At 38.6% G+C, this 26,618-nt stretch overlaps 2 protein-coding genes across 9 annotated transcripts in view; one reads left to right on the top strand and one right to left on the bottom strand.

The window, feature by feature from the left end:
- The window catches only part of neurl1aa (neuralized E3 ubiquitin protein ligase 1Aa), a 51,777-nt gene extending 48,758 nt beyond the window's left edge, over positions 1-3,019 (top strand). For both annotated transcript variants that reach the window (XM_077570568.1, XM_077570569.1), the window contains exon 6: positions 170-3,019. In XM_077570568.1, the coding sequence (XP_077426694.1) occupies positions 170-411 (242 nt within the window). In that variant the 3' untranslated portion in view covers positions 412-3,019. The remainder of the gene's footprint in view (positions 1-169) is intronic.
- An 8,964-nt stretch (positions 3,020-11,983) lies between these two features.
- The window catches only part of sh3pxd2aa (SH3 and PX domains 2Aa), a 118,339-nt gene continuing 103,704 nt past the window's right edge, over positions 11,984-26,618 (bottom strand). For 4 of the 7 annotated variants that reach the window (XM_077570918.1, XM_077570922.1, XM_077570920.1 and 1 more), the window contains 6 exons: positions 24,704-24,821; positions 23,590-23,996; positions 22,938-22,952; positions 22,693-22,742; positions 22,055-22,174; positions 11,984-19,818 (listed from right to left, as the gene is read on the bottom strand). In XM_077570918.1, the coding sequence (XP_077427044.1) occupies positions 17,815-19,818; positions 22,055-22,174; positions 22,693-22,742; positions 22,938-22,952; positions 23,590-23,996; positions 24,704-24,821 (2,714 nt within the window). In that variant the 3' untranslated portion in view covers positions 11,984-17,814. The remainder of the gene's footprint in view (positions 19,819-22,054; positions 22,175-22,692; positions 22,743-22,937; positions 22,953-23,589; positions 23,997-24,703; positions 24,822-26,618) is intronic. The other 3 variants (XM_077570919.1, XM_077570924.1, XM_077570921.1) reach the window with 1 other exon arrangement.

The following is a 26,618-nucleotide window of genomic DNA, read 5'->3' as shown; positions in this document are numbered from 1 at the left end:
ATCGTGCGTTAAAAAAATTAATACAAATAGTGGCGTTAGAGGGTACTTTAAATTAACTCAAAATTAACACACTTATTTTGACACCCCTACTGAATAAGTTTGACAACTTGAGGATTACTTGTATACTGGAATTCAGTGTGCATCTTAACATATTTCTACCTTTGTTCAGGAACAACCCCGAATTCTCCGGTCCGCCTACCTAAGTCGCCTACATTCCCATCAGACCGAGCGCCTCGCTCTGATGAGTGTTCGATCTGTTATGAGAACACTGTGGACACGGTCATCTATGCTTGTGGACACATGTGTCTTTGCCATACCTGTGGCCTGAAGCTCAAGAAAATGTCCAACGCCTGCTGTCCCATCTGCAGAAGGCAGATTAAAGACATTATCAAAACCTACAGAAGTACATAAAAGCATATGATGAGACAGCAAACTCCCAGTGTTGAAGGAAGTGTTAAGGGAAATTCTTGATACTTTGATAATGTACACAATTTTGTGTTGGTTGAATCTGCATCTTAACTAAATCAGGTACAGTGCTGCTCATACATGGTCTCATGCAGAGGCAGCACTTGAAGTGAAAGTGTTTCCTCAGCACTCAGAAGACTTCATAATAGAGGGGAAGCACCAAAATAATTTCATCAAAGATTTCATTTGTTGAGCCATGTTTCAGGGACTGTGCGGAAACAGCGTCCCTGAGGCTGAATGTTTCGACAATTCTCACAGGATGTGGCACAGAACTCAGTCAACCAGATGTACAATATGCCAGTAAAAACAAGCACACTCACATGTATTGTAAGTCATCTCACTGTCACAACTCGTTCTTATGGATTGCGCTCTACTGGGAAACAGACGAGTCCAGCAACGTACTGATGAAACGAATGATGCCATCGTGCTGGTATTCAGTGAGTGTCATGTTAAGAAACGGTGCTGACTAAGTAGGGTGTAACACCTCTTGTACTCGTGTAAAAGAGGTGGTATATCCAGGTCTAGAAGGTAAAAAGCCTGCCACCGTTTAGTTTTAGCCACAGGTGCTATAGCTAGCTAGCTCCCATGGTGCTCGTTTATCTGCTAGGGAGCTAGCAAGTTAGCATCAATGACTAAAGCCAAACTGTGGTAGGGTTTTTACTTTATGGACCTGGATTTGCCACCTTTGCGTTTAATCTACTGTATTTTTATGGTAATTCTACTTCAAACGTCAGTGGTAGGTACTGTGTGTTGTTGTGCTTGCTCTACAATGTGGTATGTTGCACTGAAATCGGCATCTTCATGGAAATGCCCCAAAACCATGAGAACATTAGACACTCGTGGGTTTAAACAATCAACAGCTCCCAATTCCTTGAAAATTATTCATATATAATATATGGATTCTCAGGGCCAGTATTTTTGTTTAGTTTTATTTTGAAGATGTAAAGACTATTTTCCCAAACTGGTCATAACCATGCTTGGTGCACTGTGAGTAATCCTGACATTCACAGCGCCTCAGAAATAGCTCTGTAAGAACATGTGAAGTCGGGGGCTTGTTGCCATGGTATCTGAAGGCAGTACAGTTATGACACAGCTGCCTTAACCAGCATTTGTTCCAAGTAGATGATGTATCTACATGAAGGAAAATTAACCAAAAATACTTTGTGTGACACAAAGCTCTCACATTTTTCACTCAGTGGAGGAGGGGGGAAAAAGCACACAATGATAATTATTTTTATAAATCCACAAAAAATCCCATATTATATTAACATGTTTTCTAATCTTTTTTCACCAGCAGTAAAGAGCCTTTATAGAAATTAAGTTCTCTCACATGGGTGTAAATGCTCAATTCAAATATAAGTGATGACAATTTCATTCCAATTTCCACGTCAAATTATTTAAATGGGGCTCAAAGCTTTGCTGCTATTGCATTTGCCAGCTGTCCTATATTCATAAATGCAGACAATAGTTAGCATGGTCCACACATCCCTCCATAATTAACATTATGCTAGTGCTTGAATTGTTGAATCACATTTGAATGTTAATTTATGTATTTAAATATTTTTTATTGTTGTGGCTGAATTTTACAACATTGTCTGTAGGAGTGCTTTGATTAATTTTATTTTCCTATCATTGTGTGGATAAATAGTTACAATAAGAGTCTTTAGTTTTCTTAATCTCAAATGAAAATTAAATGTATTCTAGTTTTGTAATAGTACAAATGATTTGTGGTACATTGCAGCATTGTAGTACACAGAGTTGCAGGACATAAACTATTCGGCTTATTGCAATCCATGAATTGAAGTTTGTTTTTCCTCTTGTCATTTATTGATCAGATATTGTGTGTAAACTCATATTACATCCATCCCACATAGAGCTCTTACAATATCGTATGAAAGCCATCACTGTGTATCACTTTGTATGGTGGTGATAAATGTCACTTTATTAAGCAATTGATTGTACATTTGGAAATGTTTAGGCCTGTGTTCAGTCATGGCATGTTTTATATTGCGCACTCTGACCAAATATATACTTCACCCACTTGCATTGCAGTCATTTTCAAATCATCACATTGAAACTTTTTGGTACCATTTTAGCTGACTACGTTTGCATTTAAAATGTTCAAATGGCTCCTTGAATGTTGCTGACCCTGTAATGTGGTTACAACCCATCGTTGATGGGAGGGCTAAATCCTCTGAACTTGCTTTTCTCATTTTTTTTTTTCCATTTTTCATTGCTATTGTATAAGTAATATCTGTGTGTTTATACCTGTATGTGTGTACATTACAACACCAGAATGTGTACACCTGTATGTGTGTACATTACAACACCAGAATAGATTTTCAATAGAGTTTGTGTCACTGATCTGTTTACCTCATGTAAGTTCAGGACCAAGTGTAGACAAGCACCCGTGAGTGTGCATCTTTATTCCTCAGTTTTGCCATAGTTGAGCTGAAGTATTTGCTAAAACAGTTTTACATTTCACACGTGTAAGCTCTATTCAGTGAGTCAGATGATTGTGTTCAATAAACTTTACATATGTTTGTGAAAAATGTTTGCCGGAGAGGTGTTCATGTGGTGTTGAATTTCAATATGAGAAAAAGGCGTAATACCCATAACATCCAAAATGCAAAAGTGATATTTTCAGAGGTTTAGCTTTTGTACATATACAGTTGTGCTCATAAGTTGGGGAATATAAACGTTGGAGCACAATAGAGTTCATAATATTTGATACTACAACAACCATACAACAGTTCTCGAACAATGCAAACGATAATTGTTAAATTAGTAACTTGTCATTCAAAATTGAGCTTTATTATGTAAGGGCAAATGTTTTTTTTTGTTTTTTTGTTTTAAATGTTTTAAACAGCTCTTTGGTGATTATCATTTGATTTTAAAATCTGAGTCACGGGTCTGCAGGAGCCTATCCCAGTTGACTTTGGCCAAAAAACTCCATTGCAAGGCACATAAACAATCATTCTCACTTACATTCAATCATTGAATGAGAACTGCACTAAGGAGTGATGAAAGGAACTGTGAAAGGTCCTTAAAGACATGGATGTGAGATGAACTGGACTGCCCTGCACAGAGTCCTATTTCACAAGGCAGGTTTAGTGAGAACCATGAGTCTGTTAACCCTGAAATGCGGGAAACACTGCGTTTTCCGTTTCAGATAGTGAGGTAACTAGCCTGTTTCATAAAAAGAGGTCATTTAAACTCTCGGTCAGTTACCATAGTAACAGACTCTATGAACCTAACCTGGTTGGTACCAGGTTTATCATAATGAACCTTGAGTTTCTCTGTCTCCGCCTCCTTTCAGCCACACACCACATTTGATTTGCTCATTCATTCAGCTGGCGAGTTTTGGCGTAACAGATCTGCTGTCTGTTATTTAAAAAATTATAATTACTAATCAGTCAATAGGCCTGTATTAAAAGTCCACTTCTTTTTTTTTGCAAACATGGCATGTCCTTTTGACAAATGATCCCATTGATGAAGGCGAACTCTCATACCAAAATGGAGCAGAGCAGGAGGTGGTGGACCGTGTGGATTAAAATAGTTTGAAATCACTGGCTGCATACTGGTAAAGCGCTACCGACGGATGGTGAAAAACAGTCATATTATAAACAATCATATTCAATTATATTTCAAGTTGCTGTCAAGTGCACTTGTCCCCCACAGGATTGCACCTAAATGAAATCAATTCTGGTTTCCCCTGTAATATTATTGTGATTGGTAAGGACTACATTTAAATTTACGCATTGACCCTAGCAGTAACGTTCTCTAAAGACATATTCAAACACCATACGATCGTATTAAGATTTCCTGTTCGAGAGGGGGATAAAAAAAAAGCGATGGTGACTTGTTGAATCGGTGCTCCATTGATGCGGTCTTTTTAGAGCGGTGGCGCACGAGCTTAACTCCAGGTGAAAGTACTCTGCGTTGATCAAACTAAGTCAAACCGGCTGTCCTGGAACCGAAAACGCAGAGTTTCCTATCTCAGTGTAGGTCAACTCACAGTTCAGGGTTAGTCTCAGAGTTTGTTGAACCTGCCAATGGATCCCTCAACCTCACGGAACATCTTTGTATATGCTCCTTATCACATTAATAGACCGAATATCCTGCAGGTGTGCTGAAGAACTCAGTAGAAATTATTCTTCAGTCACAACCTCCAAGAGCATACTAACAATGTTCTGTCTTTCATCAAGTACGCCACTTTTAAGTGGAGGTATAAGGATTTTCCCTTGTACAGTTTGCCCAGGTCAGCCCTCACTAGAGGCATCACAGTGGCCCACAAGAGGAAAATAGAGGACTAGTGAGCTGTAAATAACCCTAAAATGATGTGAGAGGGTAGGTATGAAATCAACAATTCGGCTCAGGTCCTTCACCATGACAGACCGCTATAGAGCCAACATCACTGCAGGCGTTTCACCAATCTGCCAAGTCTGCCAAGCCTACACTCATTTGTGAACAAGACCCCAAGATACTCCTGCACATGGGGCAGGATCTCGCCCTCGACCTGGAGAGGACACTCCACCCTTTTCCAACTGAGGACCGTGGTCTCAAATTTGGAGGAGCTGATATTCATCCAATCCGCTTTACACTCGGCTGTGAATCACTGCACCGAGGGAACGAGAGAGAGAGAAACTCACACTGTCAAGTGAAAAAAAATTAACAGTATACTTTACTATTGGTGCGCTTTCACTCGCTAAGGGTGACACGGCGTCCTGCAAAAAAAAATCCTGAATATTGAGAAAATATTTGGATTGCAGTGCATTGAGTTTTCTGCCCACTTTTATTAAAGCTTTTGCACATTTTTACATAGACCGGTACTTAATTTCTGACAAAATTACTAAAAAATAAAAAATCAATTTAAATCAAACTATTTTATTTACAGTCCAGACCAAAAGTTTGGACACAGCTTCTCATTCAATACTATGCTTTATTTTCATGACTATGTACATTGTAGATTCTCACTGAAGGCATCAAAACTATGACGACAACTATGACAACTATCAAAAACATTTGGAGTTATGTAATTAACAGAAAATGGTGACAAATAATAAAATAAATGCACAAGTTAATAGCCACCCTTTTCTCTGATTACTGTTTTGCACATTCTTGACATTCTCTCGATGAGCTTCAAAAGGTTCACCTGAAAGGGTTTTCCAACTGTTTTTAAGGAGTTCCCAGACGTAAGAATAAAGCAAATGCATTGAATAAGAAAGAGTGTCCAAACTTTCGGCCTGTACTGTATTGACCTTTTGCACGTGCCGTCACCGCTCTAATGGGAACGCCCCCTACAGGACGCTGGACGGCAAAAGAACCACTTGCCTGTATTGTAACCATTGAATTTCGTGCAGCGTAAAGTCCTTCCTCTAATCAATTATCTCATAAAATGGTCATATCTTGCTGTGTGGTCGGTTGTACAGATAGACAAGGAAGTAAACCAAATATTGCTTTTTTATAGCATACCAACTAATGAAGACAAAAGACGTTGATGGATAGCAATAATCAACAGAAAGGACTGGCAGACCACAAAGTATTCAAAGATTTGTAGCAATCATTTTTTACAAGATAAATGTTTATACATTTTACTGGTAAACAAACACTCTAACAAAGATTGCAACAGAGGTGTCGAATTGCGTGTTTCAAATCACATTAACGAGCTAGATAGTTAGCGTCCACTCCAACTGCACGAACACACAGCTTAGTTTTAAAATGTACCTTCTTCAAAACTATTAAGTACATTTGACTGTTTAATAATGGGGGATTTCGTCTTTGTGCTTGGAGTTTTTCTTTCTGGAGTCGGACGTAATCATATTCAGGAAATGATTGCAAAGCTTGCCACTATGATAATCTTTTTTCCCCCATTCTGGTCAACATAACATCATCACAGCGTTTCAATATAGAATGGAATGTGTCAAAATAAGTCAGTTAGCATGATCAACAAGTTTTATCTTTGCATTACGAGGTATATTGTCCCCCGGTGCGAGTGTAGCATCTAGTCACAGAGACCGCCAGCGACGAGCGATTAAATCAAATCCGGTGTAAGGAGGAGAGCCGGTTAGACACGGGCATTGACTACATAATGATATAAGTCGTGCGCTGTGAATTCCGGCAAAGTCCGCGATTTGATTAACTTGGTAAAAACAGCAGACGACAGAAGGTAAGGGGCTGTTTTCAAACTAGCGATCTCCAACTTAAGTAAATATCGCGCTCTATGAGTCCCGACTAAATGTGCAACCTTGACTGACAGACGACCTTCGGTTGAAGTATTAGATTCCATGGCTTGATGGGCAATAATAACTTTTAATTTGTAAAATAACAGTCGCTAAGTCACTAAGCCGCTCCAGGTCACGTCTACTTCCATTAAACAATCATTTCCGTCCGTCATAGGGTAGTCACGTGAGCATGTGACGTCGGTGCAAATGGTCAATATAACATTATTTTCTTGTTTCAGGTATTTCTGTTCATTAACATCAATATTTTAGTATGTGTTTGATATGTATTTATACATTTTATTTAATACTGTCTTTTTTGTATATTTGCTGTTGAACATTATTCAAAACAAAAATGTTAGTAATAATGAAGCAAATTGTGTGTACAGTAATTGATTGGTTTATTCTATTATTTTGGTACTTGCAGTCGGCCTGCACTCTAAAAAACAGTTAGGTCAAAAAATAACCCAACTATGGGTCAAAAATGGACCGATCCTCTACTTGGGTCGATTTGACCCAACTTTGAGTCAAGAAATGGGTCTTTCAGCGTCAAACAGCTCATACATTTTGGTCATGTCCTTTACTTGGGTAAAAAAAAAAAAAAAAAGGTCGTTTTGTATAAAACAACCCAGAAAGTTGGGTCAAATTGATCCATAAATTGGATCGGTCCATTTTTTATCCATAATTGGGTTACTTTTGCCAACTGTTTTTAGAGTGTAGATGACATTCAGTGTCCCATTCAGGGATGGGGAATCCAGGCCCAGAAAGTCAAAACCCTGAAACTATTTGGCTTTAGTCACAGGTGCTTCTATTCAGCAGGTGGAGATGACCTTGTTTGCCAGTTGAGTAGAAGCACCTGTGATCGGATTTGTGCCAGGACTTTTTGCTGTAGTGGTGTGCTACAGAGCTTCTTTTTTTGGGGGTGGGAGGTCAATGCGCATAATAACTTTAAAATATATACATTTTCGTCATGCCAAATGATATCACAGAAAGATAATAACAACACCTCACAGCGGTCGCTGTTTGAGCCCTAATAACAGTTGTATGTTATATTGCATTACGTAGCTTCTGCTGAATGGGTTCAAAGTTAGGAGAAAGTCAGAGTAAGGTCATTGGAATTGTAATGTTGAAGGTCATTAGATATGCTCACAAGTACAAGTGACCGACTTAAACACTTAACACTAAATATGAAGAACCGATTTTCAACAGTCTTATGTGCAGGAATTAATTAATATGAATATTAATCCTGTGAAAACAATAATCTAGAAAAGTGCTCAAAGACTCCTGGAAAATTCTATTTTTAAACCGTTAAATTTATGATATAGAGACGTTCTCATATGAAAAGCTCAGGCCATGTCAGCGGGAGGTTTGTACGATCTAGACTGGTTCAAGAGAGACATCTACAGGACAACAGTTGACATGCAGTTTACTTGGAATGAGCTTGCTTCTGAATGACGCGGACAAAACATATCAAGGCAACACTTTGCTTTTGCTCCCAAAATTCATTGCTGAAATCAAACATCTTTTTCTATGTGCACAAAAAAAGTATTTCCCCTAAATAGTGGTAGTAATAGTGCTGCATTGAGTTGCTGAATAGTGTCAAGATCTGGTACACTATTGGGTATGCTGATCCCGAGCATCCATCACGAATGATTTCACCACCCCGATGCTCATTTTAGTGTGTCATCTTATTGTGAGCAATCCACGGCACGTGTGCAATGATCATGCTGTCTAATCAGCATCCCAATATGTCACACCTGTGAGATAGGAGATTGATTATCTTGGCAATGCAGAAGTGCTCACGAGCACAGATGTAGCCAACTTTTTGAACAATAGACCTTATGTGGATGTAAGGTAGCAAGTGCACAGTTTAATTTAATATCAGGAGGGCCTTTTTACTTTTTGTCCCTCTGGAGAGCCCGTGATTTTGGCTGTGTTTGCGTGGGGTGTCCATCTTGATTCAGTTTTAAAAGACGCCTGGGTTACATGTACATAGAAAATGTCTTAGATGTTTGAATTCAGCTCATGAAAAATGGAAGCAAAAATAAAAGTATTGCGTTCATATTTTTATGTTAAACAAAACTGTTCAACAGAACAGTCAAGGACATTAGCATACCTCAAATGCAGCTTTGAAGCCAAATTTGACTAAGTCAAAGTGCTGCATTAATACACAATTAGCAATTCACATTAACAGATATCAGTTCAGATCAGGTAGCATGAAAAATGCTTAAAATTAAGTCCAACAAAGTTTGATGAAGCTTTACATCTCCAAGCTGCTTCTGATTTTATAGCCTGGAACACCATTTAGATATTGATCATCGAACATCTAACAGAAGAAAACTCACAACAGACTTAGCACTCTTGTGCAATGCAGTAACTGCATATTTATTGGACACCAAAAGTAATGTTTTCATTATTATTATTATTACATTCAATAATTGAATTTGCTTAATTTCTTTGGCTCTCTGTCCTAGCCACAGTGCTGTGATAGCCATTTGCAACTTGACTAATACGGCTACAAAACAATGTGAATATCTTGACAATCGGGCGGAAACCTCGGGTCTCCAAAACCACCACTTTTCAGGAAGCCTCCCCAAAACAACATGTTTTTCGAGCCATTAACATTGTAGTGTCAAAGAAAGTAATTATATATTTGTCAATATTTTTTTCAAATAACAAAGCCACATGGGGACTAGATATAGTCCCCAATAGTCTATATTTGTGGGGGGAAAATGTGGAATCGGCCAAATTTGAGCATGGGAAATTTCCACCGACAGTGACTATACAAATTGCAAGTTAACACCTAAGCTACCAAGTATTATAAATGTTTAGGATTTATAACTTTTGTATGGACATTTAAAATTTTTGCGACCCCATTGTTACAGCATGTTTTTCATCTCACAAACAAAACAAAACACCACAGGCCTTTGACCTAACATTCTGCAGTGCAGTTTGTTCCCCATGTTTCTGATCACGTACCTATTTTTTAAGCCACGGTTCTTTTGGCAGTGTGGATGCAGGAGTAAAAGACTACATCAAAGCCAAAAAGTAAGCAGAGCTGCGGAGCGTTTTGTTGGATTAGTTTCTGATAAGCGTCACTCGATTTGTTGGAGTAGATGACTTGGTGGTTGAGGGGACGTGTGTATGCCTTGAGGTTGTTTGATAAAAGCATGTCACAAACATGTTATTATGACTCACCTGGCAATTGTTTTACATTTAAACAAAAGCATAGAATGTCTCCATTATTAGTGCTTCCACTTTAGAACATACATTAGATGATTTCATATTTTTCCCTCTAATCTTTCAAGACATAACATCTCCCTGCATAAGTTTAGAGCGACAATCATGCATCACTTCCTTAATTATGGACTCCAAGAGATTGTTCATCTTCATTCATTCATTGCAACGCTTTTGTCACAGCGCTCTACATGTACAGTATGTACTGGATGTAGCAACCCGTTGGCCATGGGAAATGTTTTGAGATCCGTGACTTTCCTGAAAGATTTTTGTTGTGCTTTTTGGATATGATTTAAATGACTGAGCCATCAATCACTGTATACCAAATGGTTTTGGCTATTGTTGACAATTGATCACTCTGACTAGCTAACACAATCAGTGCATGAAATAGAAGTAAACTATGTGAAAGCAACACCAAATAAAATGGCATTATCTAGTAAATTAAGTTCAGCAAAACATTGTTTGTTTTTTTACTTGCTTGATCCTGCTTGTATTTTGAGTGTTGGATTCTGGTTCTGGATAGGCTAAGTGTGCATTTTATTTCATGAAAACTTCCAACTGGATAGTTTGATAAACAATGATTTCTCGGTTACAAAGCATGTGAATATTCTATGGGTGTGAAAATGAGTGCATTAATTTTTAGGTAATTTAAAGTTTTTTTCACACCACTAAATTTTTTTACGCACGATTAATGACCGCCCCTTACTTGGAAAGCATGTACTGGGGAAATTCCAGTTGCAACGCAGGAGACACGTCCACGTCAAAATGTAGCAGTTATAAGTTTAACAGTAATGCATATACAGGGAATCCTCGAGTTACGGCCGAGTTATGTTCCTACGCTGGCGATGGCATCCGAATTTGGACTTAAGTCAGATTTCACCGTTAAAGTAGATATTTACATCAAAATACTTTGTACAGTATTTTTAAAAACATATTTGTGCGACGCGAAACCAATATTTTGTGTTTCCGCACGGACATTCAGCAGAGCGGAGCTAATTCAAACTTAAACACGGAAATGTGACGCCCCTGATGGCGAGCCGACCTGCTGATGATGGACATCTGTTGCTGGAGGTAACAACACAACTTTAAAATGGCGTAATTACTGTGGGAAATTAACGGAAAAGAAGGTGCTATGGACGAGGCACTGGCACCGTAAAGTCGAATTGACGTAGGTCACATACAACTTAACTCGAGGACACCCTGTATTTGTGGAGACTGGGGTCAAGTTGGTATATTACAATTTAAAAAATTTACAGAATTTCACAAGTTACTTCATGTTAAAGATTAGATCGTTTTTAATATAGAAAGAAAAATACAAAAAAAGAGCTGTCACCAATGTTTTACAAATGCAATCATGCCATTTAGTGGCAGAAAAATGACCTCAACACAAATCAATATCACACTAATTTTTTACAGTACAGTAAAAAATAAATTTTAACTCAATTTTATGAATTATTATGAAATTACTGTATCAATGACTAAAAGATGCAGCCATATTTTTATTAGTTGAACTTTTTTTTTTTTACTTTTATTTCAACAAGAGTTTGAAAACAGAAAAAAATATTTTATTGTACATTTAGAACAGATATAACAGTTGCAATTAATCGTGAGTTAACTATTGAAGTCATGCGATTAATTGCAACTAACAATTGTAATCGCCTGACACCCCTAGAATATACAAGCACCATCACACTGAACATTTTCTGGCTCTTGACTGTAACTACAGTTGGGCTGTGAAGTTTACATACTCTAGGGTTATGTGACTCATGAGCACAACTGTATGCCTGCCAACTAGAGGTGCATGGTGATATATACAGTTGTGATGATACGTTTACATACACCTAGGGTATGTAAACTTATGAGCACAACTGTATGTATTGATCTGATCTTCTACATAACAAATAGACTCTAGCTCGCTGCAATATAGAAAAAACGTTGTCCCAATATGCAAATGAGCTGTCACAAATATGTGAATGTACCATGCAGACAAGCTAGTGCCTCCATATCTGATAGAACATGTGGCTGCAGGTGCAAGAACTAAATAAATAAAGAACAAAACAACCAAGATAACACATTTAATCTTTTTTGGGCAATGCAAGATACAATGTAAACATGTACAAGATACAAAAAGACAAATGACTTATCAAATTGAAATGGTAGATAAGAAAATGGCATTTCCAAAGGATTGCACAAGTGCAGAACGTTTTCTGATAGCAAGGGGCCACTGTTTGCTTCGCTTTCATATTTGTCCTCATCAGATCAAGGTTAGAAGATTTTCACAAGACAGATCAAGTTTTTTGTTTTGTCACCTGATGACTCACTACTGGATGATTCATTGACATTTGCAGACAAATACATTTTGACTTTAGCCAAAGTTTGAGGAGTTTCCAAGTACTTGTGAAATTATGCTTCAAACTAAAAAAAAAAAAAAAAACAATACAGAGGCACCAATGAGTCCAACACAAAGGGAGGTGGTAGATGGACGAGAATTGATAAAACAACGTTATGTGTCATCAGTTTTAGCGGTTTTGTTTTTCTACAAACGCATCAATCTTCTCCACTTTCTAGCACTCAGTCAATATAAGTCACATTTGACAGCTCACTTCTTACACCAAAATATAGCTGAGCTCTTAATGGTACCAGAGGCACAAGGTCACCACACTATCCATGATAGGGTGATGATTGATGTTGGAATACGACTGTGGAATTTGACAGCCAGCCTAATTCCAAGACATGGTGGGCTTTCTGCCACACATGCTTGATCATTTCCCCCCAAAGCTTTACTTGCCCCTCTGCCTACAATCAAAAATATGCAATAGTTAAAAATGAATCAGTCCTATCTTTCTAGTCTTAACTGCCGCATGCATATGCATACAGTACCTATGACACTCATTCCGCATACTAATACCATCAACAATGACTCCAACAAATTTTTATCCATTTCAGTCTCATCATGTCCACACCCTCAATGCTATTTCCATGTGAGAACAAAAGCTATTCACATCTAAGAACCATTTGTTCAGTTATTCTGTGGTTCGACAGTACATGAATGCTTCTTTGACAACTCCATCTATACATTCATTCCCCCCGATCCTTTTCACCAGGAAGCTGGAGCCGACTCCAACTGACTTGACTACATCTTGCATTAACGGCCATTCATGGGACACTTGTGAGACAGTAAATGACTTCATGCCACAAGAGGAGCTGCGTTTAACACATTTGACATCTTACAGTGAGCAACTTTGTCAATCAGAGTTGATTGTAAAGTTGACAATATTAACACCTATTTTTTTACACCATCACCTAAAACCTGGACACCCTGCGGAGGAAACTCATTTTGGCCGCTTGCATCCGGGATCTTGTTTCGGTCACGACCCACAGTTCGTGACCATAATGAAGGTAGGAATGTAGATTGACCGGTAAAGTGAGAGGTTCGCCTTTCGACTCAGCTCACTTTACCGATAGAGTCCGCATCACAGCAGACTGCATCAATCCGCCTGTCGATCTCCTGCTCTATCCTGCCCCTCACTCGTGAACAAGACCACGATACTTGAAGTCCTCCACTTGGCTTTGGCACAATTAGGATTCAGTGTAAGCAAAACAATCTAAGTCTTCATCTATCCTTCCTTCCTTTAGTCTTTCCTCTGGTCTCTTGAGGTCTCCCTAATCTGTTGGAATTTAGATGTTTCTGGGGTTGGAGAAAGATTCTGGTTTGATAACTACTGTGTGGTAAGTGGTGTCTGGTTGGTTCTTGATTTCACTTTGTTTCATCCTTCTTTCCTTTGATCCTTCCTCTGGTCTCCTGACAACTTCACGACTCTGGCGGGACTCTGAATAACCGGTTAAGGTGAAGGGTCTGGGATTTATAACAGGTTTCAGGTGAATTAAAGAGCACAAACTCACACGCACGGACACACACACACACAAGCGCCAAAAAAAAAGACCAAATGATGATGACATGACTCGAGAAGGCTGCAAAATGAATAAAACTGAGCTCTCAAAAAAAAAAAAGAATAAATAAAACAATGTCAGTCTTGGATAAACCTTACTACACTTTAGGACATTAAAGGGAGAAGAGCGGCCACGCTCGCCTGGCATCAATGGGTTTAGTTAAATGGATTACATTTTAAAGACCATTTGAGAGATATGTTGAGGTGATTGTGAAAAATATGTTTAATTCAAAATGTTTTAGGATTCATGTTGAACTCAAAGGTGGAATTCAACAACAGATATTAGACATACTTTGCAGATTCAATTTCCGTGTGAGTGTGAAGAGGGTAGATAAAACTTGTCCCCTTGACTTAAAATACTCAACTAAAATGGCTTAAGGTGTTTTTTTGTTTTTGCTTTTTGTGGGTGCCCTTTACAGCCACCACGGACAGTATCCAATGTTATAAGGAACAAAGCTGTAAATGCCAATAACACATCCATGAAGGTAAGGAGACAACATAAAGGGTAAAAGAGGAGGGAAAACCAAACCACGCAAATATCAAAATTCCATTCAGGCACAAAGGTGACAGCTCAGAGGAGGCCTCTGATGCCACAACTCTCCATCCGTGAAGAAGACCCAGGTGGCAACAATGTCAACAGGAAAAAAAAAAAGAAAAAAAAAAGCCAATGGCATTCGGTCTTGTCTTTCTGTCCATTGATAGTTCCAGGAAGGATGAGCATACACTCTCATACGTGTTCGTATATGTCAAGTCCACCAAGGTACAAGAATAGAAGGTGTCACATACAATTGCTTTGGTCCAATGAGTATGGATTTTAGTTGGATGAAAATGTGATAGTTTGTCATGTTTGCTCTTTTAGACAAATACAGATGGCATACTTGAAATCATTGGAAAAGCCCATAAGTGGTTGTGTGGCAGCAAATAACCACACACAACATGAAATCACCTTCATATTATTATTATTATTATTATTTTCTAGCCTTGCAATCATGTTCCTCCACGCATTACTATTGCACATTTTCTCTCGGGCATATAATTGTTTTGGGGGTAAGAATAAAAAACAATGACAAACAATTCCCTTGCAATCAGTCAAGTAAATTTAGCTTGATAAGAAAAGAAAAGAAAAAGACAAAACATGATATATTGTATAATACGCGCTTTGGCAAAAATGTTAAAGCGTGAAGCACATTTACATAATGCCTTCGTCTTGTTATGCCTTAAGGCAAGAGAGGATGTTTTGAATCATTGGTCCATGAGTGACTTTTCTCATCCATTAATCGCAATATGCTTCCCTGTCACATTACAATTGTGGTTGCTGTGCAAACGTTTTGAAGCCCCCCCCCCCCTTATTTTAATGTGGATAATGAAACTGATTGTCAAACCAATAAATTATGAAGCTGTTTACAATAAATAATGTCTACCTCAATCCGGCATTATGTAAAATACAACAACGAGGAAAGAAGTGCTCATGGTTTGTTAAAAATTGCAGCATACAATGAAAAAAAATCTACTTTATATATATATATATATATATATATATATATATATATATATATATATATATATATATAGTCAAACAAAAGCAAACATTATAGCTACATCCCAGTTTAAAAAAAGAGTGACATATTCAATTATTGTAACTTTTGTTGTTGTTGTTGTTTTATGTTAGACTCACTGACCAGCAGTGCATTTCTCATTGCACTGAGGTAGACTAGCTGGTAAGTGTGTGGACAAGACAAATAACAAAAGCTTTTTGTAGTGCATTTTTATAGCCACAGTTATTGTGTATTGCACAATTTTAACCAAACTGCATAATGTACCGTGCACTTACTGTCACAAAGGGAATCTTATGTTAAAGCATTATTTTGAGGTGAAAAAATATAAATAAGTAAAAATCCTAGTATGCCGAGTGTTCACTGAACCTTAAGATCAATGCCCAGTAAAAACATGTTTTAAAGTGCACCAATCAACAAAACAGAGCCACTTCATTCCTCATTACTGTAATTGTGCATTCACATTTAAATTAAAATAAAACATACATAGTTTTGCCAAAATAGATAACTGCGATCTAGCAGATAAGGTATTTAAAAAATATATAATAATACTGTCCAGCAGAAAACAAATAATAATAAAGTTAGCACTGTTCATTAGAAAATGTATTTCAGCAGTCTTGAACATCAGCCATGTAAGCTGTAAAAACTCTTAAATGTAGAGTGTATGAAAATCACATTTATTATTTAAAAAAATATTCATCTGCAGTGCTCAACAAATACCATTTTGTGATATTTAGATACCACGCATACTTGCTTTAAATTTGTTTGTATTGTTTGTTGTTTCTGTAATAGTCCCTAACAGACCATGACAGAAGCTCTTGAATTCAAATTATATTTTCATGCTTAAAAAAAGAATTATAATTTCTTGATTACCATACGAAATTATTATTATTTGGTATTACATTATCGAACAGAAGAGAAAAAAATAGTAGATGCTTGATTAATGTCTGACTTCGCAGAGCAGCCCCAAGTGCCGGCTCTAATTTGGGTATAAAAAGGTGAATTCAGTTTGAAATTTCGCATTCCTGTTCAAAATGGCAATGACAAGAGCTCACTGAAAAAAACAAAAAACAGTCTGCATTAAAGCACTTTAAGGTGAGTAATGTCAAATAGAGGTGTCAGTGTGTCAGTATTTGCTTCCATCGCTGACTACTACACATTCTATTTTTATTATCAAGTTGTTCCAGGTTTTCATGTTTTTCACTTCAGAAATGTTATTCGATGTACTTTGTGGGACACTTTTGATTACTCGTACCATCTCACATTTTGGGCTAAATGCAATAGAAGGGCATATATACAGTATGTTCCTGGAATTTAATTATTTGACGGCATTTCCAGTCCTTATTTAATGCATTCGCACAACAGCAGTCTAATATTCTGAAAGACGATAAATACAACACAACAAAAACAACTATTAACCATTTAGGAAATAGCCGTTTCTCTTCAGGATATGAACAACCCACAAAAAGGTGGTTCCGTCCTGCAAGGTCAAGTCATAATCTGTTTGAGACTCAACAGACGTTTTATGGCTTATTTATTCTTTTTGAATTTTACGTATTAGATGTGTTAATGTATTCATTTATTTCTTTATTTATTTTTTTAACCTGGGCCAAAACATTTGGCATAAAAACGCAACTGATTATTGACAACACCACGATTGGCGACTCATTAGACTAATGCGTGATTTGCAAGTTTCACTTGAAATTGTAGAGCGTTGAAAGAGCTTTTACTTTTATAATAAAACTTGTTGGCAGATTAGTGATGTCACAAGAAAGCAGAAATAATTATCTAAGGAATTTATCAAATCAAGACATTTAACACAAACATACAAAATAACACCAACAGATATTAGATTTTTCTTTGCTTGATCAGTGGAACTTGAAATGATACAACTCCCAGCCAATCAAACACATTTGTCTTCCCTAAGAGGCTTAATCAATTAGCACTGCAGATTCGAAACAGTTGTTTCAACTTGAAATTGGAGCCACTAAGTGGTGGTGTTCAAAAGATGTATGGCACATTTAAAAGATTTGGTTGGTGTAACAGTTTTCCATCCACAATTTAGTACTTCTGTTTAGGTGAAATACAAAAGGCACTTATCAACCATCACATCCTGTGATGGAAATATAGAAAACCGCTTTTCGTACCATGATTTAAGGTTGTCCTTAACAAATCTGGCCAATCCTTTGCTTTCTCTCCCAGTTAAAATACTTAACTCCTCTTTGTATATATTTTAATAACCCAGCACTTAATGCATCCTTCTGTCTTTTCTCTATGAGAGGCTATATTCAAGGACGTATTGCTTGTGGGAGACTGTGGGTAACATTCTTAAGGGATGATGTCACCCACTTCCTCAGGGACATCAACACTGAAATGTATAAGTGTTTTTTATTTCTTGCGCTCTAGGTAGTTGGATGGGACCCAACCTTTACGGGGAAGCAGGCTGTCCTGCACCTGGCAATACCACCAACCATTGGGATTTCTCTCCAAGACCTCCAAACAGGTGCCCTCAGTGAAGCCCATCGTCTCTTCATCTCCACGGTAATCGGCGATGGATACATACACATCCCTGCCAAGGTTATTTTTGATCAGCTGGCTCTTCTCTATGGGTTTGGGACGGACTGTGGACACGGGGATGCCGTTGCGCTGGCTAAATCTTCCAAGAGGATCCTGTACACTACCGAATGCGCTAACTGAGGACCCAAGGTTGGAGCGCTCGGCAGGTCTTGTCTGACTTTCGACGACCACGTGCGGCCGCACTGTGCTGAAGGAGGCATTTCGGTGGACACCAAGTGTGGCAGAACCTGAGCCATAGTGGTCACTCCTGCTAAGTGACTCATTTCGTCTCAGAGATCCCGTCATGTAATGTGTATCCTTAGCTGGCTGCGTTGATGTTACAAATACAGACTGGGGCCTCACTGCCACTTGGCGTACCCCATTTCTCATCCGCACACTTCCATTAACCACCCCAGATGGCTTTGAGAAGCCACCGGGAGGCTTAGAAGGAATCGGCGGAATGTTCCTTCTCAGTCCTTGATTCTGCTGGGTCAGACCCTGAATATTGACGTTATTGAGAGCCATTACATGCTTTTCATTTTTCTCAAGGCTATTGGATTTACTGCTATGTCCATCTGATTCTCGCTTCGTGGCATCAGCCACTCGCTTGACAGGTTCCAAAAAGTATGATGGCGCCCACCCCTCCTCAGTACCTAAACGCACGTACCACCAGCCACTCTCTTGCTTCTCCAGAACCTCCAGCTCCACCCCAGCCGGAAAGCTGATTTCAGACTCTTGTACTTTCTTGTAGGCATCCAGGGAGCGGTAGAGACAGGATCCCTCTGCGTCAGAGTCTCCATAGCTACTTTTGGAGTAAACAGATGAAAGATCTGATGTACTGCGTGAACACATAGATTCCTCAGATGATATGACAGAGGCTGTTTCAGAGTCTTCTCCTCGAGAAGGCTTGGGTCCATGTCGGACGTGACTTGTGGGTCTCAACTGGCGTCTCAGGGAACCGATGTCCATCCTCTCAGGACTCTGAGGCTCCGATTTCGTTAAGAGTGGTTTAGGTCTGACAGAAGGCTTCGGTCTAGTAGAAGGGCTCTGACCTATTCTCCGCTCCACATCCTGACTAATGCCCGTGCATTTCTTGGAGACTCGACTCAATTCGTCTGATGAGGAATGGGGACTGTTCTCCTGGGACCGGAAGTGCATGTCTATATGTCTACCAAGAGTCTGGCTTCTCCTATTCATCTCTGGGGTCATTGTTTTTGCAGAGTGACCAGGCAACGGTGAAGATCCAGAGGGTTTGCGTGGAACTGTAGAGGAATGGTAGGTCCTTGGAGAATTGGCCTCACTGGACATGTTGGCTGTTTTTGCCTCACTCCTACTAGTCGGGGGAAAGCCATCATTTTCATAGATACATTCCTCGTTGGCAACTTCTTCGACGGATTTGAATGAGGCCCTTCGATGGGTGAAAACTGGGGATTTTTTGCAGACAGGAGGGGAAGCTTTACTTGAAGGTGGTGAACTGCGATACTTGTTGCTGACTACATTGCTAATCTTAACATCCAAGGAACGCTCATCTTTGAGAGAATCTGTATCCGATTCACCTTCACAGCCAACTGCAGGAACATCATATTCAGGTTCCTCATACACAGATCTTTTTACTGTGTCTGTTACTTTAGGAGTGGATGTGGTGGGAGGAGGAGCCTCCTCAGAATCATGTTTTTTCACAGGCGGGGCTGGGGGTGGGACTTTGGGCCTGGTTAGAGTGCTGGTTCGACGGCCAACGTTGGGCTTCTTGCGTTTGTCGATGTAGGAGCATGGCGCCCAGCCCTCCATCTCGCCAATCTGCACATACCACCAACCTCCAGGGTTCTTCTCTATTACCTACACAACAAAGAAGACACTCTTTAAAACAGCACAGTTTGATTTTCTTTATCTGGCTCCTCATTAACTCTTTGACTGCCAACCGTTTTCAGAAAAGGGATGCTGTGGGTGCCAGCTGATTTAAGCATTTTGACTGATCTTTCAAGGTCCACAGAAAAAAATATGTTTGGACTATGGAAACACACATACTACCAAATGAAAGATTAAACTCTCATCTTTAATCAAAAAAAAAAGTTTGTTTCTACCTTATTTCGTTTTTCAGTAATCAACAATAGAAAATGGTTAGTTTCACCCAAATGCTCTGTTTTGGACCAAAATTTCATTTCTATATTTCATATATATACATATACATATATATACATGTATATATATGTATATATATGTATATATATATACGTGTATATATATGTATATGTATATATATGTATATATATATATATATATATATATATATATGTATATGTATATATATGTATATATATGTATATATATATATGCATTGGACTCGGGGTACTCTTCGTCGCCGGTCGCCATTGTTCGCTTCCTCAGCCATCCAGCTCCGCCTCACGTCTTCTACTGCCGCGTCAACGCTTCCAACCTCGGAGTCACCATCATCATCATCATCGATGATGATCATAGTCGTCAGCAATGTGCTCTTTAGCACTGGTCGATGCTTTTCGTCTTTGAAAAAAATGCTCAAGCGTGAGCTGCTTGCAACCGGTCGCCATTTTCGCTTCCCATCCCCAGCCATTGTCCCCTCTAGCTCCGCCTCACGTCTTCTACTGACGCCTACCCAATCTTGTCCAAAGAGAGTCATCGCTGCCATCTAGGGGCCAAAAATAGTCACTAGGCTAACTAGATCTGCTTGAAACTTTCACCACAGCTGGCCAAGGCTTTCCTCCACCCGTTTCCCCCCCAAAAAAATTAAAAAATTGGAGAACGTCTTTTAACGTCCTTGGCGGCCCTCCGTAGGTTTTTACTAAACGTCATTTAACATTTTTGGCAGTAAAAGAGTTAAAAAATAAATACATAAATAAATAAAATGAAGAAACATAAAAGAAAACCGCTTAATGCTCTTGCGAGAAACGGGAAGTACAAAGTAGTAAACAGAGTCACATGAGGTCAAACACTACACGCGCTGGGCGACGCCTCTGTTCGACGTCGTTGCTACAGCAACCTGTCGGATGGGTCAATAATGTGGCTCAGTCTGAACAGGGCCAGATCGGATTTGGACACTTGCTAAAAACAGTTTAGCCCTAAAATCCGATTTGAGGAGAAATCAGATGTGCCTGCAGTCTGAACACAGCCTTATACTCTAGTGCGACTTATGTATGTTTTTTTTCTAACTAATTATTAATTTTAGGCTTAGTGCGACTTATACTCCGGAGCGATTTATAGTCCGGAAAATACGGTAAGGCTTTTTTGTTGACATTTTTGTTGGTTTTATCTTGTTATATCAATTTTATACTTCTGTAATCTTTTGCAGTTCCCCATTTAAAAGAGATGTGTTCGCTTGAATAACAGCTAACTTGAAATGTGTTTTTTCTCTCAGTACACTGCAAAATTTGTAAAATAAGGAGATCATTTTGGGAGTAAAAGAAAACAAATTGTTTTCTTTATGCACAAAAAATATACCAAAGTGTGGCCCAAAAACTGAAAAATGCACTGTTTCCGACAAAAAATATTTAAAAATATTCACATTTATCAATTTTTGGACACCCTGGCTGAATTTGAATAATCTTCATCTTTTAAGATGAGTCTCGTGGATGTAGATTTTTGTCTGCTGCAAACACCAAAAATAAACAAACAAACTACCAAAAAACACAGCTGGCATTCTTATTGGTTCAACTATCAGTGTAACATCTTGCAATTATCCACAATCATGATTAGGGATAGGCGAGTACAGATACCAGGCCTTATTTCAAGGTATTAGTACTCGCGACGGCAGCCGCTACCAGTATTGGCCCCCTTGTGAGCATTTTACAACCAGGAACTAGAGATTATAATTAGATTAAATGAATAGAATGTTGCCATTAATCTCATGCAATTTTAAAGAAAAATGCTTTATTGGAATGCATGGTCTTTCTTTAAAATTATCTGTCATTGTTTTATTGTTGCAAAAATACTAGTGGTATCTGTATTGGCGACTACTCAAGGGCTGTACTGGTATCAGCCTGAAAAAAAAGAAGCAGTGGTATCTAACATTATGACTAATAATGTGTTTATGAACCCTCACATCAGCCTTTTGGCCTCCACGGAAACTGATGCCATCAGAAATGGAGGACTGGAAATCTGCAATGGTGTAATACTCGGCTTCCACAGCAGGTGGCTCTGGTGGCTTAGGCAATTGCAACCCCTTAAAAACAATGAACATACAGTTGTCGTTGGTGGAGATAACAACATATTGTTTGATAATGCATTCCGTGTAAATAATATAAAGAATACAAGCAATTCAAAGACAGTAAATTATTTAGATTAATGAAGAAAGGTGTTGCAAATGTGCCTATTTGTATTTCATGTTTCTATTTCTCACATATTAAGTCTTTCCCATTCCATGCAAGTTAATGTGCTATTTAATTCTTTGCAGTAAGCATGGAGACGGTTCTGCTGCTTTATAACAGGGTTAAACAACGTGAGGTAAGCATCCACGTATGCAGATGACATACTCTCAATTCCTTTGCTTATGTTGGTGTTTTTGGATTGGGGGGCTTTGGGTTGCTGGCGTACTTCAAGAAAACCTGCATAAGCCTGGAGGACAATATGAAAAATCCACACCAAAAGGCCCAAACCAAAATACAAACTCGGACGTGCTAGCTGGTACAGTACATGCTATAATTGCACCCTGCATGAAAAGCGCTTCATGAAAAAGCTTACCAAATTGGTCTCTCTCCTTGGAGGAGGTTTTTGTCTCAGATTTGGAGACCCTAAAAAAAAATAAAAATAAAACTGATGATAATTATTAGAAATTACTAAAAGTTCTAGAGCAACATTCACTAGACTAGCAAAGCAAACCAAATGAATTGATTTAGTATGTGAGCAGAATGGAACTCCAGACAACAAACCCATGTTATATTCTCACAGGTTAAGTTTTCATTAGTTAGAGAACCAATGAAGCTTACCTATGGAGTCAAAGCCTATACAGAAAGAAAATTACTTAATTTAAATTGAATGCTCATATTCAGCAATAAAATCCACACTGTAAAAAAAAAAAAAGAAGAAAAAAAAGAGTAATATTCACTTGAAAAAAATTGTAGTTTTTTTTCACTCAGAAATTCTAAGTACATTTTACAAAGAGATTTTTGGGTACATGTTAAAAAAAGCTACTCAAGGGTTGAGGAACAAATCCACAACCTTCAGGTTGGGAGACACCCACTCTACCACCTGAGCCATGCCGCTCCTGCTGAGTGTTAGTATATTGATGATGTCAGGCGGAATCCTTGTTCCCGTTTTTGGTCTCATTTTGGACACACCAGCAATGCAGTACAATGGTAAACAGCAAAAATGGCATGGCTCAGGTGGTAGAGTGGGTGTCTCCCAAGGTGAAGGTCATGAGTTTGTTTCTCAACGCTTGAGTAACTTAATAATAATAAACTGGTAAAATGAACTCAGAATCTCATTGTAAAATGTACTTGGAATTTCTAAGTGAAAAACTTAACAAGGTTTTTTTCAAGTAAATAGTACACTTTTATTTTTATTTTTTTTATTACAGTGTACACTCTATGAAATGCCACACATTCAGAGTTTTCATAGTTAAGATACAATATTACTCACCGATTTCCACTCTGTGTGGTGCTACTCTGGCAACGGCCGGGGAACCTGCTTCGCCTCTCGCTTTGGCTTCATTTCGAGCAGAGCTCGCTGCTGCAATTCCCAGACATGGACTGTTGGTATCACGGCCTGCGCTCAACCTCCTGCCTGTCTCGGCATTGATCTCGGAGCTAAAGGGCATAGGCAAGCTGATCTCGCTCTTGGAGATGTGGCGCTCGGGCGTGGTGCTACCCTCGCCGTCTGTCTGGATATCCTTTTCGCTGACTGATTTCTTTTGTAAAAGACTGCTAATCTCCATGATGTTGCCGATGATTTCCACAGGGCCTGACAGCGTCTTTTTGCGAGGGGAGAAGTCGTCTTTTAGCTTTTTCAAGTAGGACGCAGGGGCCCATCCTTCTTTCCCTAAATATCTGCGGGCAAAAGGAGAGCTTTAGTGCAAGCAGAATGGCCACACTGCAATAACACACCCCAAAAAAATTTTGGGGGAAAAAAATGTTTTGAGAATCAAGTTGAAAGCATTGGGACCAGCAGCCGCTATTTTTCTCTCGAGACCTTCCATGCTAATCATGTGTTTGCGCACATACTCGATAAAATCATGCATCATACTGTATATCATATAAAGTCCTTACCATGTTACCGTAAGTGAGCCCAAATTGTTTTTCTAAAAAAAATATTTTGTTATGTGAATCACTGCTCAGTAAGTAAGAATTAATTGGAAATATGCAAAACCACTGGGCGTGTACAAGACATTTACAATTGAACCTTTGACCTATAGCTGGGCGATATGGCCCCAAAAATAAAACATTTCCCCAGTCATTCAGGATGATTACAATTTTATTAGATTTTAATCTACAGTAATTTCTAGACTATAAACCGCTACTTTTTTCACTTGCGTTCGACCCTGCGGCTAATACAAAGGTGCGGCTTATCCATCAGTTCACAAGGGGGCACACTATAAAGAAAGCGCAAGCGCGTCAGGCAGAGCAAAACAAACCAAGTGAGCCCAATTACAGTAGGAGAGACAGAACGAGAGCGAGGCAATTTGCGCCCTCATGATGGAAAAGAAAGTAGCGGGATATATATATATAATATATATATATTCCAAGGTGGCACTTACCTGATATACCACCAGCCTTCAAGGTTCTTTTGAATAACCTCTACGGTGACCCCTTTCTCGAAGCTGACTTCATCCTTCCCTTGACTGGTATATGGCTGTATTGTGACATATTTTTCCTCTGAAGGCAAATAGGTGTTGAGGAAGAAGAAAACAAAAACAAAGTAAAATTTAATTTAGTATTTAATAGTCTTTTATTGGTTATTTAATGGAGGTTGGATTAACTTTTTTTTTAACCATGTTTAATTTTTATATCAACATGTCTGATCACAACACAATCCCCTCAATTTTGTCCTTACAGATAGCCAACAGCCCCTTTCCCAGTAATGGCCTCTGTGTCTGGGACTTGAGAGGCATTTGGTTTAGACCCTGATGCAGCATTCATCTAACTCAGGGGTGTCCAAAATTTTTCATTTGAGGGCCGCATACAGAAAAACTGAAAAATACAAGGGCCACTTTGAAATTTGTTTATTTATTAAACACACTGAAATCAAACACACAAGCAATTATATATTGTTAATATTTTCTAGCTATTATAAAACTGCTACAAAATAGCTTTCTCTTCAAGATGATAAGGCAAATAGAAAAAGGGGAAGTCAACCCCATTCTTTTTTTTTCATAATAATATGTTCTATGCAGCCCCACTAGTCTAAACATGGTATTCTCTTTAATATTGCCTTAGTGGAATATGAGTTAAGCAGCAAAATCCAGCAGTTTTTTTTCAATATCAGATGGCGGCCATTTTGCCACTTGCTGTTGAGTGAAAACAACATCACTGTTGCTTAGGTCTGGGGTAACAACCAATCACAGTGCACCTTCAGAAAACAGGTGAGCCCTGAGCAACTGTGATGTCTTCTTCAGTCGACAGCAAGTGGCAAAATGGCCGCCCCATGACACGGATAAAAACGGCTGGATTTTGCTTCACAACTCATATTCCACAAATGTAATATTAATCAGAATGTCATGTTTAGACTAGTGAGGTCACATATGACATACAGTATTGTCAAAAAATGTTTAAGGTTGACTTACAATAGTTTAGACTAGACTAGATCCACCCTTGCACTGAACAGTGTACAAATACTATGGCCACAAAAAAGAGCAAATTGTAGCTAGCTGACCATTTTAAAAAAACAGTTATTTGAGGATCATTAATGTTCATAAATTGGACCTTGACAGAGTAGAAAGTGGAAGAAAATTTGCGGACCAAGTCAAATGTCATTTTTAGAATACGCCGTGGCTATTGAAAAATGTATGTCAGGTCGCAAATGCCCCTCAGGTTGTAGTTTGGACACCACTGTTAACTTGATATAGACATACAGAATTTCTTTATCAGCAAACACACGATACAATTGTGTGTCCCTAAAGATGTTAGGAAGAAAAATGTCCGCCTTCAGATAACCCATATGTCGTGCATCGCGATGCTCTTTGAAGGAAACTGTACACCATTTTTATTTTCTTTACCATATTTTTCATTTATTGGGAGGCAGCAGAATATTGGACATGTGTATATAAACTGTAAAGATGGTGAAAGCAGGCAGCAGAGGAAGAGGCAAGGGTAGGATAGATTGGACTTCCTGGAAGTGTGGCAGTGTGATTGATTAGTGGCTCCATTGAATTATTATGGGAAGCTCCTTTAATATGCAATGCAATACATTTAGTGATAAATATCTGCAATCCAAAGAGTGATGTAAAAATGAAGAACCTGGTGAGGTATAGGAGCTTTAATATTTACTTGAGAGGTGGGATCTTTTTTTTTTGTTTTTGCAATTGGAGATGGATTTCTCACGTAAATATGAGTCATATTTGAAGGGTGTTTTTCTTGGGTAAGGAATGATAAGTAGAAGACTTTGATATTCCTCACCTTCATGTTACTTGCATGCAGTCAAGTTCAATAATAAAGCAGAATAGACTGGCCACT

The sequence above is a fragment of the Vanacampus margaritifer genome, chromosome 7 (assembly GCF_051991255.1).
Source record: "Vanacampus margaritifer isolate UIUO_Vmar chromosome 7, RoL_Vmar_1.0, whole genome shotgun sequence".
NCBI classification, from domain to species: Eukaryota; Metazoa; Chordata; class Actinopteri; order Syngnathiformes; family Syngnathidae; genus Vanacampus; species Vanacampus margaritifer.
Note: the sequence above shows the minus strand (reverse complement) of the source record. Positions and strands in the feature narration are given on the sequence as shown.